Source organism: Pyrus communis, chromosome 17 (assembly GCF_041283825.1).
Source record: "Pyrus communis isolate YQ-2024b chromosome 17, ASM4128382v1, whole genome shotgun sequence".
Lineage (NCBI taxonomy): Eukaryota > Viridiplantae > Streptophyta > Magnoliopsida > Rosales > Rosaceae > Pyrus > Pyrus communis.
The window spans coordinates 26,015,572-26,034,361 of NC_142581.1; the positions used below are offsets into that span (position 1 = coordinate 26,015,572).

Consider the following 18,790-nt stretch of genomic DNA (forward strand, 5'->3'; position numbering starts at 1 on the left):
CAATCTTATTCCCCCCATTCAATGGATTGTCAAACTGTTACAAGTTCAATTTCACTAATTTAGACGTTTCTAATAGAAACCACTTTATGTGAGCACAAGACATGAACCCCACTTGACTATCTAGAAGCTGAAAAATCATTGAAACCAACAATGGACCTTATCTAAAGACATCTTCATTTCAAACAAGCAAAAAGGTCCAGTTTAATCGAAGTATACAAAACTATAATACAGTTAAAATCAGGTCTCCCTAGACCCCCACAGTTCCAAGTGATGCACTTCATCTGTCAATCTCTTGTGACTCCCTTCTGCTTCAGCAACCTCCTCTCGGATACGCTTACTCAGACTTTAGACTCCCCACTTTAGGCCTAGGTAAACTCATCACAGCTTACGCCGCCATAATGGATGCGACAGCATCCTCAGCAGCAGAGCCACATTCCTTAACACTCTTACTTCCTTTCATACCTACTACATCCTCATGCTCTCTGTTAACACTCATTCCAGTCTTCCTCCAATTTTCGTCTCGAGTTTTAAACATATTTTAATATTCTTTTGAACATACGATTGCATAAAAGTTATATGAAACTTTGTTTATCCAAGTTTAACTATGTAGTTGTTTGCCCAAGTTTAATTTGACGTCTCCTCGTTTTGGCTAAAGCCAACTAAAACCATTTCTTTGCGTGTGGCCTTTTGTCAGCTAAAGTTGGTAAGAAAAAAAAAAAAAATTTCTTGCCTTAACTTACCACTAAGTTGGGTACAGCGGGGCCTATTGATTGCCCTTCAATTTTTGGACCAGTGGAGCAATGTTTTTGAGTTTTAGGCTATTTGTGCCCTTGTCTTCCACCGTTGGAAGTTCAAAAATTGGGGGTGCATGGGAGGCTGCGTTGGGGTGTTTGTGGATGATGTGTTGATGTTTGACGGTATTTTGGAAGAAATGTAATGAACTTAGAAAAGGTTTAATTTTTTAATTTTAACCGCACTTAGATAGAAATTGGGGTAAACTTAATTGCGAAATGGTCTAGTTATGTGATTATATTTCTAATGAAAAAATTAGCTTAATTAATTAAAATTTGTGTGAATACATGAATTTTTCTTTCTTAGTTAATTAAAATCGTGTGATTTTATATGCTGGCTATACGGATATCATGCTTATCATCTTATCAATTTAATGTAAAGCTAAAAGACAAAATTCGAATAGTTATTTTTAATCAATAAAAAAAATTGGCAATAGTAAAATTTGAATTTATGATCCTCCAAAAAACTCGAAAGTGACTGGGTCACCCATGTTTTCTATAGCTAAATATGTTGTGGTTGTGGAACTCCAAGTTTATTTAGTACTGTTGAATTTTGGCGTCTTATGTGGTAATATGTTTAATAATTGGACCTCGATCTACCAGGCCTTAACGACCTAGAGTTTTATTTAGCTTGTCTCTCAAACTGGTGGTGTTCTTTTCCTATGTATATATACATGTGAAGATTTCTTGTGGAACCAAACTGCCGAAATGTCTCAGGTGCGTGAAAGTGAAACTCCTGAAGATAAGGTGGTTGAAATTTTGTCCAGGTTGCCACCCAAGTCTCTGATGCGATTCAAATGCATACGCAAGTCTTGGTGCACTCTCATCAATGGTCCAAGTTTTGTGGCCGAACACCTCAACAATTCCATGGACAGCAAACGCTCGTCCAACACTTGTATCCTTCTCAACCGTTCTCAGATGCCCGTTTTCCCAGACAACAGTTGGAAATATGAAGTTTTTTGGTCCATGATTAGTCTTTCCATTGATAGTGATGAGCACAACCTTCATTATGATGTTGAGGACCTAAATATACCGTTTCCAATGGAAGACCATCATCCTGTAGTGATTCACGGTCATTGCAATGGGATTGTCTGTGTAATAACAGGGAAAAATGTTGTTTTATGCAATCCTGCAATTGGGGAATTCAGGCAACTTCCCGATTGCCTCCTTCTACCCCTTCCCAACATAAAATTCCAATTGGAGACGAGCTTTGGAGGATTGGGATTCGGCTATGATTGCAAAGCTAAAGAATACAAGGTTGTGCGAATTACAGAAAATTGTGAGTATTCAGATGCTGAACAAACATATTACCATCGTATTGATCTTCCTCATACGGCTCAGGTATACACCACGACTGCTAACTCTTGGAAAGAGATCAAGATTGATATATCAAGTAAAAGCTATCTTGATTCTTGTCCAATGTACTTGAAGGGATTTTGTTATTGGATTGCAAATGATGGCGAGGAATTCATACTTTCATTTGATTTAGGTGATGAGATATTTCATAGAATACAAATGCCTCTTGGGAGAGAATCCAGTTTGCAGTTTTGTAATCTTTTTCTGTATAATGAATCCCTTGCTTGTTTTTGCTCTCTTTACGGTCCAAGTGGCAATTCTAGATTATTTGAAATATTTGAAATATGGGTAATGGACGACTATCACGGAGTTAAGAGTTCATGGACAAAACTCCTAGCCATTGGACCCTTTAAGCACAATGAGAATCCATTGACATTTTGGAAAAGTGACGAGTTTCTTATGGTTACCTCAGATAGAAGAGCCATCTCTTATAATTCAAGTATTGGAAATCTCAAGTATCTTCTTATTCCTCCTATTATGAATGAGGTTATAGATTTACAAGCTCTTATTTATGTGGAAAGTATTGTTCCAGTCAACTGAGTTGAGGGCAAAGTTCCATTTTCTCCTATTTAATTTGTATAGGCTTGAGTTTACATCTTCTAATTTTTCTTTGGGGCCTTTTGTATTATGTTTGCTTATCATGGGCTGCCAATTCCCTTATGTTTTTGTGTTTTTTTTTATTCGGAAGTTCCACTCTTAGAAATTACATAATAACTTTGTGGATAAATTACATAAAACTACTTTAATTGTACATCAAATCACAATCTTATACCTTATATTTTAAAAATTACAATGTCATACCTCATCTTACGAATTTGTTGCAATGTCAGACCTTCGTCAATTTTTCTGTTAAGTGCTAACATGGCTTGATAAGGAAGTTGCTAGTGATTTAAGCTTGTATTTACTTTTGGTTGGCAAATTTGGAATGATCGTAATAACATGGTACGTGTTTAAGAATATTCTGCCTATTCCAACAAGTCAAGTTTCTATATCTTTGGGTGAACAATATCTTAAAGCCAATTGTATAAGTTCTACAGGGAATACAAATGATATTTCCACAATTATTAAATGACATCCACCGGATTAAAATTATAATAAGCTTAACTTTGACGGTTCGGTGTTGGGGGACAAGGCGACCGTGGGTTTTGTGTTAAAGAACCATAATGGGCAGCCCGTTGAAGGTGGAGCTTCAAATCTTGATGGTACCACTATTTCTGAAGTAGAGGCCAGGGCTCTTAGATAGGGGATTCTTTTTGCTCAGAAGAAGGGCTTTGCAAAGATTATGGTTGAAGGTGACTCTAGGTTGGTTTTGCAGTCAATGTTGGACTGTGGTGCGGTGTTGTGGAATCGGGTTCCAATTATTGAAGATATAAATTGGACGGCGACCAAATTTGCTAGCATTGATTGGAAACATATATTTAGAGAGGCTAATTTGTTGCTAATGCCTTCGCTCACCATGTCCTTCTTACTACTGACTGTCATATATTTGGGATCACAGTATTCATTCTTTTGCTCTACATGCTCTTCATTTTGATATTGTAGGGAACGGTTGTGCTTGAGGGTTTTCGTTTTATATTTTTTAGAAGCTTTGCTTGACGAATATCAACATTCTGCCACCTACCTTATTTTATTTTATTTATATTTTAAATTATAAAATAAAAGTGTTTTCTTTTTATTTATTTTTTTTTAAATTTGAGCAACGAATATTAATATTTCATCGCCTAAACCCAATTTTTTAATTTAAATTGTATAATAAAATTTATGTTTATAAACTTTCCACAACGAGATACCAATATTTTATTGTGCAAAATCTTAAATTTGGGCGGGTGCCGAAAAATGGGATGCGGATTTAAAAAAAAAAAAAAAAAAAAAAAACTTTGTGTTGCCAATCATTCGTCGCACAAGACCCTAAAATTTTGGGTGGCCACAAAAAATGGGATGTAGGAAAATTCTTTTAAGACTTTGCACAACCAAGCCTTCGTTGCGCAATTCGTATCATTCGTAGGAAAAAGTTATATGGTCTAAAACCAATTAACTCCTCCACAATTTTCTCTTACCTCTCATCTCTCTTTCCCTTTCCCCAAATCTAGCCCTCTCTCATACTACTATCTCCTCTCACTGACACTTAATCTATTCGCTCTCCCTCTCTATCTCTCCCTCTCTCTTCTCTCCCTCTCTATCTCTCACTCTCACTCACTTTATCCCTCTCTGTCTCACTCTCTCCTCTCTCTGTCTCTCTCTCTCTCACTATCTCTTCTCTCTCTCTCCATCTCTATCTCTCAATCACTCTTAATCTTGACAAAAAGTTTTTTTTTCCCTAATTTCTTCCTCAATTTTACAATTTGTTTTTCATTATTATGTGTTTTTTAGAGTTGATTTTGGATTTGGGGTCAGGTATGGGGTAAGCAGTCGAGTTTGGATCAGATTTGAGGTAAGCTGATTTTATGGGAGGTTATGTCGCTTTTTGGTATTATTTTATGTTGTTTTTTTTTGTTATTTGACAATGTTTGTTTTTTTCGCAAGGAATTGTCAGGACTTTGGATGCGGAAGTTGAGAAGGCGAGGATTAGGATGCCATCAGACCATATCCCCGACAACTACCACCACAATAGATTTGTAATAGGATTTTATTATTGTATTTTGTTAATCTTTATATACATTTTTAATATAATATATATTTTGTAATTTTATTTAAATATGCCAATTTAAACTAAAGTAATTAAAATATATAAAGCCAGACAATCAAATTAAATTATAAAAGTAAAAATTGTAAAATATTGTGCTACCAAATATTTTGTGGTGCAGACAAGTAATATAATTAAATAAAAATATAAGAAATAAAAAATAAAAAATAAACCTTGTATGACAAAATATTTCGTTGCACAAACAATTAACTTTGTAGCGCAAAAAATTAACAAATTAAATTAAAATTAAAATATTAAAAATAAAAAAAAAAAAAAAAAAAAACCTTAGGAAGTCGTAAAGGCAATCCTTAAGGCCTTGTTTGGCAGCTCGGACTGTACTGACTATTTATGTCGGATAAGATAAATAGCCACCGGATAGTACTGACTAAATTAGTCGGGCGTTTGGTGTAGTATCGGACTAATAATTGTATTATTTATACTGTGTTTGATATTATACCGGATAGGAGGAATTCAAAATATTATTATTTTTAAGATAAAAATTGATGATTAATGGAAAAAAAGCACTTTGCAGAAATATTTATGGAATTCAAAATAAAGCACTTTGATGATTAATGGAATTCAAAATATTTATACTGTTGTTTCTTCACTTTGCACTGCAGAAAAAGAAGCAGTTTGCTTCTCCCATTCCCAAAGCAAAATGAAATGGAGACGGGCACTCTACAAAGACCATCAACGCCCTCAGATGTAGAAGCAGACCCTAAAGCCCGTTCGTGTCCTCTCTCTCATCGCGTCCTACACCGAAGCCTCTCACATCTCCACCTCTCTGTCATTTGAAGCATCACCGCCGATGTCAAACGGAAGCCAAAACGGGAATGCAGCAGCCATTGAAGTATTGGAACAACAACGTGCAGCAGCCGCGGCGAAGGGAAACGCAGAGAAGATAAAGATAATCTCGGTCACTGCTGCCATTGCTGCAGGACGGCCACAACCATTGAGTTTCGTCAGTCCATCGCGACTCTCCTCTTTCCTCCGCTTACGCAGTTCGCAGTGATCAGAGAAGGAGGAGGATGAGAAGTTGCAGGAGAGTGGAACAGAGGAGGAGGAGGAGAAGTTGCAGGAGGGCGGAACAGAGAGAGGCGTGCTTCTACCCGACTAAATAATACCATGGTTTTGGGCAGTACAACTAAGCGGGTATCAGCCGGATAAAGGAAGTGGGGCCGGATTATTTAATCCGGTGGCTATTTAATCCAAACGGACACCAAACACGGTACTCCGTATTATTAGTACTATCCGGTGTCTTATACGGTGTGCCAAACAGGGCCTAAGTACTTAAGAAGTACTAAGGATTTTATGTTGGTTATGTAGGAAACGTTGAATGGGAATTACTTGTGAATGGATACGCTGATTTCAACCACACAGGATCTGCAAAGTGTAAGTCCACACTTGGATGTGTCTGCATTTTGAATGGAGGAGTTGGCAGCTGGAGGAGTCACAAGTAGAAATGCACTGTGCTTTTCAACCAAAGATGCTTCAAATGCTAGTCGTGAGGCTCTTTTGATCAAGAAGTTCGTTACAGAGCTTTGACTAGTTTCTACCATTGCTTCACCTTTTGTACTGTAACGACAATGGTGTAATAGCTCAAGCTATGGAACCAATGTCTCATAAGTCATCCAAACACATCGAAAAGCATTTTCACAAGATTAGAGAACTTGCGAAATAGAAGAATGTTCAAGTACAATGACCTGACACTGCAGAAAACACAGCGGACCCATTCACTAAGGCGATGACACATAAGCAACTTGGTTGACATCTAGACAGTATGGGTGTGCATCATTGTGATCATTGGATTTAGTGCAAGTCTATGATTGTTGGATTTATGCCCTAAAATATGGCAGAAACCTAAGGGTTTATACCATCTCTGTCAAATTAACTCCTCTGTAAAGGTCAACTTCGAAAGGCAACAACCCTAAATCCTTAGGAGTTACAGAATCTTCAAAGTCAGAGGAAAACTTGAACTTTGGGATTCTAAATCACCGACTTCAACACGATTTGAGGGACCACGGTGATCTAAGAAACCAGATTTAGAACAATTTCTCTTAATCAATGCTGGTAGTCTGTTACAACCCGTATTTTAAAACATTGTATTTTATTCTTAAGATGCGTAAAATGACTATTTTGTCTCTGAGTTGGTGTCTAAACTAATTTATCGAACCTCGATTCGGGAATTATATCCTTGTGCTTTCTTAAGTTTTATAATCTTTATTTTCATATGTAAGTTTTATGTCGAAATTGAATTACGGATCGAGACCTTGAGGGTCCATTTTGTAATTAAAAACAATTAGAGGGGCAACTTCATAATTTCACTTAACATGGGTTAAGTGGGATTACCCAACTCTCAGTCCCTCTCTTTCCCTTCAGATACTCTCATTCTCTCTCTAAGTCGCGAGCTCTCTCTCTCTTTATCTATTCGTTCTCTATTGCTCCGTGAGACAACACCATCACCTTCACCATTCTCCATCACCAAATTGTGCCGCAAAACCTTCATTTCCTGCATCACCATGGCCTAAGGAGTCTAGTGATATTGGTGTATAAATGTATTTGCTATGTTGGTTTTATTATATGCAAGTTGTAAGATGTAATGTGAGCCTTTAGATCATATTCCATATGGCATCTAGATTAGATTGTGATGAGTCATTGCTCATGACAGGTGTAAGCATCTTATAAGATGACTTAAGAATGGATGGTTGTGATTGGGTTGTAATGATGTGAGAGAGTGAGTGTGTTACTCACTCCTCTAACGGTAATATATGCTCTCCGAGTTCCTTGCTTGGAGAGAGTGGAATCCAATGAGCATTGTAGCTTCCATGGCTCTCTAATCTTTTTCTCTCTATACATTTTTGCATTCATCATTCCATTGAAGAAACTCAATCCAGAAATCAAACACTAATAAGTGATACCGCATGTGTGATCAATGACGGGGAAGGGTTTGAACTCGTGAGTTTTGAGAGCCTCGAGCTTTCTAAGGTGAATCTCAAGTAAGATTTCGACCTAAATGTGTGTTAGTTGAGTTTTAATCTGTTTTGGGATGAAGTTTATGCCATTTTCCTGTTCGAACCAAGGGTTTTAACCCCTCTTATCCCCCTGTGCAACTTGTACAGATTCCGATGTTCTTCTCCCGGCAAACTTTGATGAGTTTTTGACTGGTAGTGCACGGACCCACCAGGAAATAACCCTAGGTACTTAAATATCTTCTTGCATGTGAGTTTTGGGCTTGAAGTCATTAATATTTGACTTGTATGCTCTCTGTTCATCATTTCCAGAATCCGGAGAACCTAGCCAAATCTCAACCGTTGAATCCGAGGTGGATTCGACCTCTCCTCCTCCTAAATCAAGTTTGCGTAAGCTTCTAGACCATTTTTGGGACATTAATTGGTAATTTTCACGTTGAAATACGTTGAAATCGTGCTCGAGATGCCCTAATCGTGTTCTGGGTTCCCATTGCAGATTTTGGCAAAGCACTGGTGGTGATGGTAACTTGTGACAGTCACCGTTAACTTTGACTGCAGGGATTGAGATTCTGTTAGTTTTAATAGAATCTTCTAACAGCAGAGGTATATTTCATTAACTGTTTTAAACCCTAACTGCACCGGCACGTGGCACTGTCGCCGACGAGTGCGACGCCTACTTGCCAAACCACAGTGCGTTCGCCGAAGACGGTAGCCCATGGTGGTGCGTGTTTCCCGGTGCATGGTGATGCATGGCCGAAGTATGGCAGCGCGTGGCAGCGCGTGATAGACCCGAGACCTAATCTTAGGTTTTTTGGTGTTCTAAATCACATGGTGCCCTCTGTTTGTGCAAATTCGAAGCCTAAATGGTTGAATTGGACAATATTCCGTTTATATGATGATTTAAGCTTATCTTAGCTTACATTGATATTCACATGGTTGATTGAGGATCAAAAGGATACATGCAATGAGCCTATTTGCAAGGGACGCTCTGCTTACTTATGAGTGGACCCTTTAGAAAAACCAAATGTTTTTACCTTATATATATGTACATGCTTTTATGCTTAATATGTGGATGCATAATATTATGTTAGTCTCAGACAAGAATAAAGATGATATTGATAATATCTTTAGATCATTCGTGATCTATTTTCACCACATATTCATCATGTGACGTGTCGTATAACTATCTTCAGCCGTTTTGTTTGCAGGTTATATTTGTCCTAGTGGATGCTAGGGTTGATGATTATTACTAGTATTGAGATTAACTAGTTGAGCTAGTATATTTCCTGCTTGCTATACTTATGTTGAATGCTAGCATGATTGATTGACGGAAGGTATGATATCTGGACTTGACTTGATGGTTTTTCGTTGATATTGATGAATGAGACTTTACTATTATGGTAGTATTATATTATATAGTTTTTTGCTATATATGTTTTCAAAACAGGGGTTATTATTAGGGATGGTTTAAAAAACTGAAAACTGAAGAAAAAAAACCGAGCCAAACACCAAACCTAAGCTGAAAAAACCAAACTGAAAAAAAACCAAACCGAACTAAGTGAACCAAACTGAAATAGGTTGGTTCGGTTTCGGTTTAGGTGGTCCAGAAAATAGACCAGACCGAGCCGAACTGGTTTATATTTAATTATTTAATATATATTATTTATATAAATCGTATACAAATACTCCAAATCTAGAGGCCAGATGTTTCAAACCAACTTGACAACAAGTTTTGTGTTGCTATAATCAAATTAGTAAAACATATATACTAATTATGGATATTTAATTCTTTCTAAGATTTCTAAACACAAAACCCTAGCCATCCAATTTTCTTCCATTTCATCTCCTCTTTATTCTGACTTCGTAGCCTCTCTCTCTCCCACCGTTGAATTCTTGCACCTCCATGCTCTGCTTTCTTATTTTCTTCCTCTCTTCCTCCAAATCAAGCTCTCTCTCTCCCTTTTCTCAGGTTCTCCCTGTGAATTTCTTCTTCCAAATCGTGATTTCCCCTCGCCCTTTTCGAATCGGAAACCCCTCCAAATCAGAAGATTCTAATCCAGATTTTTCGATCTTTCTGAGTCTCGACCCACGAATTCCTTTGCAAGGTTACTCTCATGGTAATTTCTCTCATGTTCTACAGATTTTATTTTCAATTTCATGGGTTTTGCAGATTTTATTTTCAATTTCAGAGGTTCTACAGCTTTTCAACTTCATGGGTGTTGCTAATTTCTTTTCCTTCTTTTGGTTGGGAACAGAAGCAACAATCTTGTGTTGGATAAAATTGTGCAGAATAGATAGTCTTTTGATTCCCTGTTCTGAGTTTTGGCTTACCATGTTAGCATGACGCGGTCATTACAGACTTGTGGTGTGTTAATGTTCGGATGATTATATGTTTCAATTTTTTCCTTAAAAAAAAAAAAAAAAAAACCCGAAACCAACCCGAAATCGAACCAAAAAAAGCTGAACCGAAAAAAATGAACCGAACCGTTTTGTATCGAACCCATCCTTAATTATTATGTTTAAATGATGATTTCATAACTATGATAAAATTGGTCCACTCACGTTTTGTTTTATTGACACCTTCCGGACACAACGAGACTAAGAAGAACATCAATGGGGACGAGTAGGCTTGGCAGTGAATAATTATTGCATGATAACACTTTTGATTATGCATAGCACTGCACTTTGTTGTATTTATTGTTGTGTGAAACTTCTAGCTGCTCTAATGTGATGTGATTAATAATGGGGTCAAACCCGAGATAATTTGTGTCCCTAAGTGGGGAGGATGATAAGTACTTATGTAGCAGGTTTGGATTTATTATTTTAATGAAAATCTTTTGGTTCAAATTCTTACATATCGTAAATATCTTACTATGGCATCGTCCTTGAGTTGGCTTGTGATGTCATCTCCGGATGGGGTCATATAGTCAATTTAGTGTCGGCCAGCACATTACAACTTCATAACTTGTGTTATTGGGGTTGGAGTGTGTCATAGTCCATCTATTTGACAAGCTCATATTTATATATATTTTATATCAAACTCACTTGTTTTTTCTTAGTTAGTTCCTTATATTTTTGAGCTATTTACTTTGTTTTTGTGTTTTGTAGGATTTGTCAAGTGAAGAAAAGAAAAATAACACAAGTGGAATTTTAAGTAACAAATTCGTCAAAACTGCATGTGCAAGTTAGCTGACTTTGGAAGCAAGTTGCGGACAGCTCAGAATGAATTAGAGAATGAGCCTTATATGCTTGGAAAGCTACGGATGTCTATTTTGTGGTGCATTTTGTGGATTGTAAATATCATTTTTCTAGAAGAAGTTATGGCCGTTGTAACACTGAAAGGTTCCCAAGAGGCTGAGTAGTTTGTAACTGACAAGAAAGCATTGAAAGCAATAAATCCAATAAATCTAGCAGCCAAAACTGATGCAATCAAGAACAAACCAGCTGAACCTATTTAAATCTCAGAGGAAATGGAATTAAAGATGAGGATTAAGAGGGAGTAATTGACATAAAGGCTACCCAAGGAGTTACAATTGTTTTACCATTTCCTCTCATTTATTGTCATCACTAAATGGCTATTAGTGGGTGAGTTAAGGAGAAGAAAATGATGCATCAAGAATTGGTTTAAAAGTAGCATTGGGGAAGGAAGGAAAGGGAGAGCCTTAGTCGATTTCTTTCGGTTCTATTTTCTCAAACTCATGTCTATCTTTTGTTTTAACTTAAGGATTGTGTAACTAAATTTTTAATAGTTATGGGCTGTTTGAAGCCCCAAATATGATTGCAAGTTTGTTATGACATTTCGTTTGAATTACTTTTATGAATGGATGAAAATTGGTTCACTACTTGTCTCATTGATGAATTCTTTATGTGTTTTCTACGGATGCATACTTAGTAAGCATATCTAGGATTCTAATGCTATGAATATGTGTGTGTCTGCCCTTGTCAAATGAGGACCTACATATGTGTAGACATCGAAATTTCGGTGAAATGAATGTTAACCAATAATTAAAATTTCAACGCTTACGTGTCACATAAATTTTACATGTAGCGTGTGACTCAACGAAAAATCGAAATAAATTGGAAAGGTCATCAAATAGGACACGTGTCAATATCTGGCAGAAATGATTTATTTCATCTGATTATTTAAATCCAAAAATCAAGTTTTGGAATTCTATAAATAGGAGGCCAAGGCATTCATTTCGAAAGGAAGAAAGAAAGGAAGAAGAGAAAGAAAGAAGGGAATTTACATCACACCAAAACCTTGAAGCCTCGAAACTCTAAAGCTCTCAAGCAAATCCCGAAGGATCAAGAAAACACTCTTCGTTCTTCGTCAAATCCTCCTTCAAAGGTCAAGCCCCAACGGCCCTTGAAGAACTTCCACCGACTCAAGATCAAGCCCCGACGGCCCCTTGAAGAAAGTGTTCATCATCCGTTCATCCTAAGATCAAGCCCCAACAGCCCTTTGGATCAACAACCTCAACAAATCCACACATCCAATCGTTCTTCAAGATTAAGCCCAAAAGCCCTTGAAGATCCGCTCATCCATCAACCTTCAAGATCAAGCCCAAAAGCCCTTGAAGAAATCCATACATCCAGTCTTCAAGATCAAGCCCAAAAGCCCTCGAAGATCCGTTCATCAACTGTTCATCCCTAGATCAAGCCCCGACGGCCCTTTGGATCAACAGCTCATCCACAAACCTTCACTCTACGAAGATAGAATCAGAGGATCAAATTACAAAGAGATTGTAACCCCAAAATCAATACAAACAAAAAATATATTTTGTACACGTATTCTTGTCTCTTGTTTCAGGAATTTTTCGTGTTTACAAATTTGGCACGCCCGGTGGGATGTCTCTACCTCTCATCTCTATCCTCCAATCATCGAAAAACGCAAATGGCATCAAGAAATGATCAAGCTGTTCCTGCAATCAAAGCAAAGAACAAGAACATCATCGCCGCAAGTGGTGATATTTCAGGCATCATGACCCGAAGTAAGGCAAGAGCTCTTTTTGCTGCGACTTCCGCCCCTGCATTGACTCTGTCAAAGGAACAAGAGCACCTAAGCTACGAGCATGTGATCACCCTAGCCTCGCTAAGGGCATCAAGGGGGGAAAGCCCGAAGAAATACTCAGAGTCCCTACTCTCCGACGCTGATTCGAGCGGCAGTACAACCATGCAAGTCATGACCACTGGAGCAACTTCAATCGAGGAGCAGCTAGCTCAGATGAATGAAGCAATCGCAAGGCTCACACGGACTGTGGAAGAGAAGGACTTGCAGATTGCCGCACTTGTCAACCAACTAGATGCGCTGCCCGATGTGAAAGTCGACCCAAATATTGGCCTATTAAAGAAAGAAGACGACGAAGAAGAGGAGCCACCAGTGGAGAAAGTTGAAGAGAAGCCGAAGCTAGACCAAGCAACGGCATTCATGGGATCTCTATCTATCCAGAAGCTACAGGAGATGATCGCAAGCACTGTCAAGACACAGTACGAAGGAAGCTCGCATGACTCCGTACTGTACTCAAAGCCTTACTCCAAGAAGATTGATGCTTTGAAGATGCCAAGGGGTTATCAGCCCCCAAAATTCATGCAGTTCGATGGAAAAGGCAACTCGAAGCAACATGTCGCCCATTTCATTGAAACTTGCAACAATGCTGGGACAGAGGGAGACTACCTCGTCAAACAGTTCGTGCGTTCGCTGAAAAGTAACGCTTTTGACTGGTACACTGACCTCGAACCTGAGTCTATCAACAGTTGGGACCAGCTAGAAAGGGAATTCCTCAACCGTTTCTACAGCACTCGTCGTACTGTAAGCATGCTAGAGCTGACCAGTACGAAACAGTGGAGAGATGAACCTGTCGTCAACTACATAAATAGATGGCGCTCCTTAAGTCTGGATTGCAAAGATCGGCTTTCTGAAACCTCTGCCATTGAGATGTGCGTTCAAGGCATGCACTGGGGGTTACATTACATCCTCCAAGGCATAAAACCAAGAACATTCGAAGAGCTAGCAACTCGTTCCCACGACATGGAGCTGAGTATCGCTAATCACGGAAAAAGGAGCCGATTACTAACTTCAATAAGGAAAAAGTATTCGCCCCAAATGTAGACAAGACCGGGAAGAAGCCTGCTAAGGAAGCTTTCACCGTCAACACTACCCCCATCAAGACCTCCTCAGCGCCCATCAAGACCTCATCAGCGCCCATCAAGACCTCATCAGCACCCATCAAGATCTCCTCCAAGAAGAAAGCGAAAGAGATAAAGACAAGTGAGCCTTCTCGCACCCAAGACAGATACAAGAGCACCTTGAGAGAGTTGGAACAGAAAACGTACCCTTTTCCTGACTCTGACATGGCTGCCATGTTAGATAACTTGCTGGAAAAAAAGGTGATTGAGCTACCCGAATGCAAGCGTCCTGAAGAAATGAATCGCACAAACGATCCTAGGTACTGCAAGTACCATCGTATTGTGAGTCATCCTGTTGGCAAGTGCTTCGTTCTCAAAGAACTCATCATGAAGCTAGCACAACAAGGGCAAATTGAGCTCGACCTTGAGGACACGGCCGCAACGCATACCACTACAATTGCGTTTGGATCGTTTAATCCTGTGCCTCTCCAAACGACACCTGACCGTTCCCATGAATGCTCAAGTTGCACGGCACCTCCTACACAACCATCACTGGAGAGAAGCGACCAAGATGCACATGCTGATGATGAAGAAGGATGGATATTGGTAACCTACAAAAAGACAAGGAAACCAAGACCACGAGTCATACAGCCAAAGGTGGAACAAAGAAGAAATCACCACGGCCGCAACAATGCGAAGCCTAAAAGAAACATAAAGCATGATAAGACAACATATGCTGGGGAACCTACGGAGCAGGGGCTACGCATTCCCGTTTCCTTACATGAATACTTCCCGAATGACTTTTTCCAACAGAGCACTACTGTGGCCTGTCACATGGTTGAAGTAGAAATAGAAAAGCCCTCAAAAGGCAAAGCTATCGCCACTGAGGTAGAAAAGGCCCTTACACCTGGAGAAGGTCTGCCAACACACTTTAGCATCGAGGAAGCGCTACCATTACCAAAAAAGATGCGAAGAGCACTAGCAGCAGTCTTGGCAGGTCCCGACGACCACGAAGTGCAAGAAAGTAATGACGAAGGCTCGAAGCTTCCGCCACATGAATGTGCCACATGTTGTGCCACCCATGACGTAATTAACTTCACTGACGAAGACCTACTGTTGGGATCAAAGCCTCACAACCGTCCTCTCTTCGTCTCCGGGTACATAAGGGAATACAAAGTCAACCGCATGCTTGTGGATGGTGGGTCGGCCATAAACATCATGCCAAAATCAACAATGACCATAATCGGCATCAAGGTGAATGAACTATCCCTGAGCCGTCTGCTGATCCAGGGTTTTAACCAAGGAGGACAAAGGGCGATGGGCATGATCCGAGTAGAGATGACCATGGGTGAGCTCAAATCAAGCACGATATTCCACGTGATCGATGCAAGAACTTCCTACAGCTTGCTCTTAGGAAGACCTTGGATCCACGCAAATGGGGTAGTGCCGTCCACCCTTCACCAATGCCTAAAATTTTACCAAGAAGGGGTGAAGGTGATCCAAGGTGATACCAAGCCATTCACCGAAGCCGAATCGCACTTTGCAGACGCCAAGTTCTACATGGATGAAGACATGGTACCCGAAGCCCTTCCGGAAGACATCAGATCCACGGGCAAAGCAGCACCTAAAAAGCAGGAGTGGCAAGTCATGCCTAAAAGGAAAAAAGAGCAGGATGTGCCATCTTCAAGCAAAGACGATGACGAGTTTGCTAAACCTGCAACAACCAAAGGGAGTAAGATGCCGTCAGAAGGACCGAACGCACCCATATTTCGATATATCCCGATGTCAAGAAGAAAGAATGGTCAATCTCCATTCGAAACTGGAACAAGAGAAGCCGACACACAGTGGCATGCGGATAATCTGAAGTTGCTCAAGACAAATGCAGTTTTGCCTTTGACACAGCTAGGGGGTGCTAAGGTCGCAAGACTACCACAAGGCTTCATAAAAGCTCTACCAAAGAAGGTGGAATCAAGCTTTCTTCCAACCAAGAGGACCGATGAAGGTTTCGACCCTAACGCCTACAAACTCATGTCAAGGGCCGGGTACGACTTCGCTTCTTCTGCAGTGGCTGGAAAGAAGGTTTCAAACATTGTCAATGACGAAGAACGTAACCTCACCAAAACTCAAAAGAAGTTGAAGGAGCATGGTTACGGAGTTGACAACAACAAAGCCGGACTTGGTTTCACACCAAATGCACCTGTGATGATTTCAAACAAAGCAAAAAACACTAACGCTCAACACATTAGCGTGAGCATTGAACGAGACCAAGAAGAGCCTAAACCCTCCCCTCGGACGTCGGTCTTCGATAGGATGAGCCATTCAAGCTCCAGAACTGCAGTGCTTAATCGCATTGGTGGTCAAGACCGAACCTCTGTCTTCAAGAGGCTTAACGACACCAGACAATCCTTATGCCAACAAGCTCGAGAAGACAGCACTGAAGAGGAGATCCAAGATGTTTTCCACATCACGGTTCAAGAAGGTAAAGAAGACGAAATCCCCGAGGAAGATGTCACTGCTGCACCACCACAGCTCGAAGATGGGGGGCAAGCCACGATCGATGATCTCAAGGAACTCAACTTAGGTACAAGCAAGGAACCAAAGCCTATCTTCGTAAGTGCATTATTAAGTACAGACGAGATAGAGGAGTATTATCAGCTGTTGTTAGATTACAAAGACGTCTTTGCCTGGACCTACAAAGAAATGCCCGGCCTGGACCCTATCATCGCTGTTCATCATCTTGCGGTCAGGCCTGGAACACGGCCGATAAAGCAAACTCAAAGACGCTATCGATCTGAGCTTATCCCACAAATCGAGGTCGAGATTGACAAGCTAATCGAAGCAGGCTTTATTCGAGAAGTACAATACCCCAAGTGGATCTCCAACATCGTCATTGTCCTTAAGAAATCAGGACAAATACGTGTTTGCGTAGACTTCCGGGACCTCAACGATGCTTGCCCAAAGGATGACTTCCCCTTGCCAATCATTGAAATCATGGTGGATGCAACCACTGGCCATGAGGCATTATCATTCATGGATGGCTCTTCTGGGTACAATCAAATTCGCATGGCCCTCGAAGACGAGGAACTAACAGCCTTTCGTACTCCAAAAGGTATCTACTGCTACAAGGTGATGCCCTTTGGTCTAAAGAACGCTGGAGCTACGTATCAACGCGCAATGCAGAAAATCTTCAATGACATGCTACACAAAAACGTAGAATGTTACGTAGATGATGTGGTGGTTAAGACGAAGAAAAGATCAGACCACTTGAAGGATCTACGAATAGTGTTTGAAAGGCTGCGAAAATACAACCTCAAGATGAACCCGTTAAAGTGTGCGTTTGGTGTCACCTCTGGAAAATTCCTCGGCTTCATCGTCAAGCACCGTGGTATTGAAGTAGACCAATCAAAGATCAAGGCCATTCAAAGCATGCCTGAGCCAAGAAACCTGCACGAGCTGAAAAGTCTACAAGGACGGTTAGCCTTCATCAGACGCTTCATCTCCAACCTCGCAGGGCGTTGTCAACCGTTTAGTCGCCTTATGAAGAAAGATGTTCCATTCGTATGGGACAAAGCATGCCATAATGCTTTTGAAAGCATAAAGAAATATTTGTCAAGCCCACCTGTCCTGGGGGCACCTGTGCCTGGGAAACCACTCATATTGTATATTGCTGCTCAGGAAAGTTCAATCGGAGCACTCTTGGCGCAAGAGAATGAATCCCAAAAGGAAGGAGCACTTTACTACCTCAGTCGAACTCTCACCGGCGCTGAGTTGAACTATTCCCCAATAGAAAAGATGTGCCTCGCTTTGGTGTTTGCCATCCAAAAACTCAGACATTACATGCATGCTTACACCATCCACTTGGTTGCTAAAGCCGACCCTGTCAAATACGTTATGACTAAGCCAGTCTTGACAGGGCGACTCGCTAAATGGGCTTTGCTTCTTAATCAATACGAGATCATCTACGTCCCAGCTAAAGCCGTCAAGGGACAAGCGCTAGCAGACTTCCTGGCCGATCATCCAATCCCGGCTGATTGGAAAATCTCAGACGACTTGCCTGACGAGGAGGTGTTCTACATCGACATCTTCCCGACATGGACGATGTTCTTCGACGGATCCGCACGAGCAGATGGAGCGGGGGCAGGAGTAGTATTCATGTCACCACAAAGGCACATACTACCTTACTCATTCCAACTGAATGAGCTATGCTCCAACAATGTTGCTGAGTACCAAGCATTGATCATCGGGCTCCAAATGGCGATCAACATGGAAATCACAGCTCTTGAGGTATATGGCGATTCCAAGCTCATAATCAACCAACTCTTAACTGAATATGAGGTGAGGAAAGATGATCTCGTCCCATACTTCCGGCTAGCGACCCAACTGCTACAAAAGTTCGAAGCTGTGACACTAGAACATGTGCCAAGAAAGGAAAATCAAATGGCAGACGCTCTCGCCAATCTAGCCTCGAGTATGACACTAGGAAAAGATGAAGTTGCAGACGTGCCGGTTTGCCAAAGATGGGTGATTCCGCTCGTTAATGAAATGTCACTAGATGATACAAATGTCATCTCAGTACTCCCAGTCGATGCTGAAGAGTGGAGACAGCCGCTGATCGACTACTTAGAGCACGGAAAGCTTCCAGATGATCTTAGACACCGTTCCGAAATACGTCGACGAGCGCCTCGTTTCCTTTACTACAAAGGAACACTCTACCGACGCTCTTTTGAAGGACTGCTCCTGAGATGCCTAGGTGAGGAAGAAGTTAATCAAGCCATGGAAGAAGCACATTCAGGTGTGTGTGGGGCACATCAATCTGGACCAAAGCTACATTTCCAGCTTAAAAGAATGGGTTACTACTGGCCGAG

At 40.5% G+C, this 18,790-nt stretch overlaps 1 protein-coding gene and 1 long non-coding RNA gene across 3 annotated transcripts; both read left to right on the forward strand.

Annotated features, from left to right (window-relative positions):
- The first annotated feature begins 1,499 nt into the window (after window positions 1-1,499).
- On the forward strand, window positions 1,500-2,961 carry LOC137708148 (putative F-box protein At5g15660). Its single transcript, XM_068447152.2, has one exon. The coding sequence runs from the start codon at window positions 1,500-1,502 to the stop codon at window positions 2,685-2,687; it is 1,188 nt and encodes a 395-aa protein (XP_068303253.2). The 3' UTR covers window positions 2,688-2,961.
- A 4,345-nt stretch (window positions 2,962-7,306) lies between these two features.
- Window positions 7,307-10,433, forward strand: LOC148689720 (uncharacterized). Of its 2 annotated transcripts, XR_015958270.1 has the most exons (5): window positions 7,307-7,826; window positions 7,950-8,027; window positions 8,112-8,189; window positions 8,296-8,402; window positions 8,491-10,433. It is a non-coding gene; the product is annotated as an uncharacterized LOC148689720 (long non-coding RNA). The 2 variants fall into 2 exon arrangements; XR_015958269.1 differs by having other exon boundaries at window positions 8,296-10,433.
- Window positions 10,434-18,790: the final 8,357 nt, after the last annotated feature.

Coding starts and splice junctions, on each gene's coding strand:
- LOC137708148 (XM_068447152.2), top strand. CDS start 1,500: ATGTCTCAGGTGCGTGAAAGTGAAACTCCTGAAGATAAGGTGGTTGAA.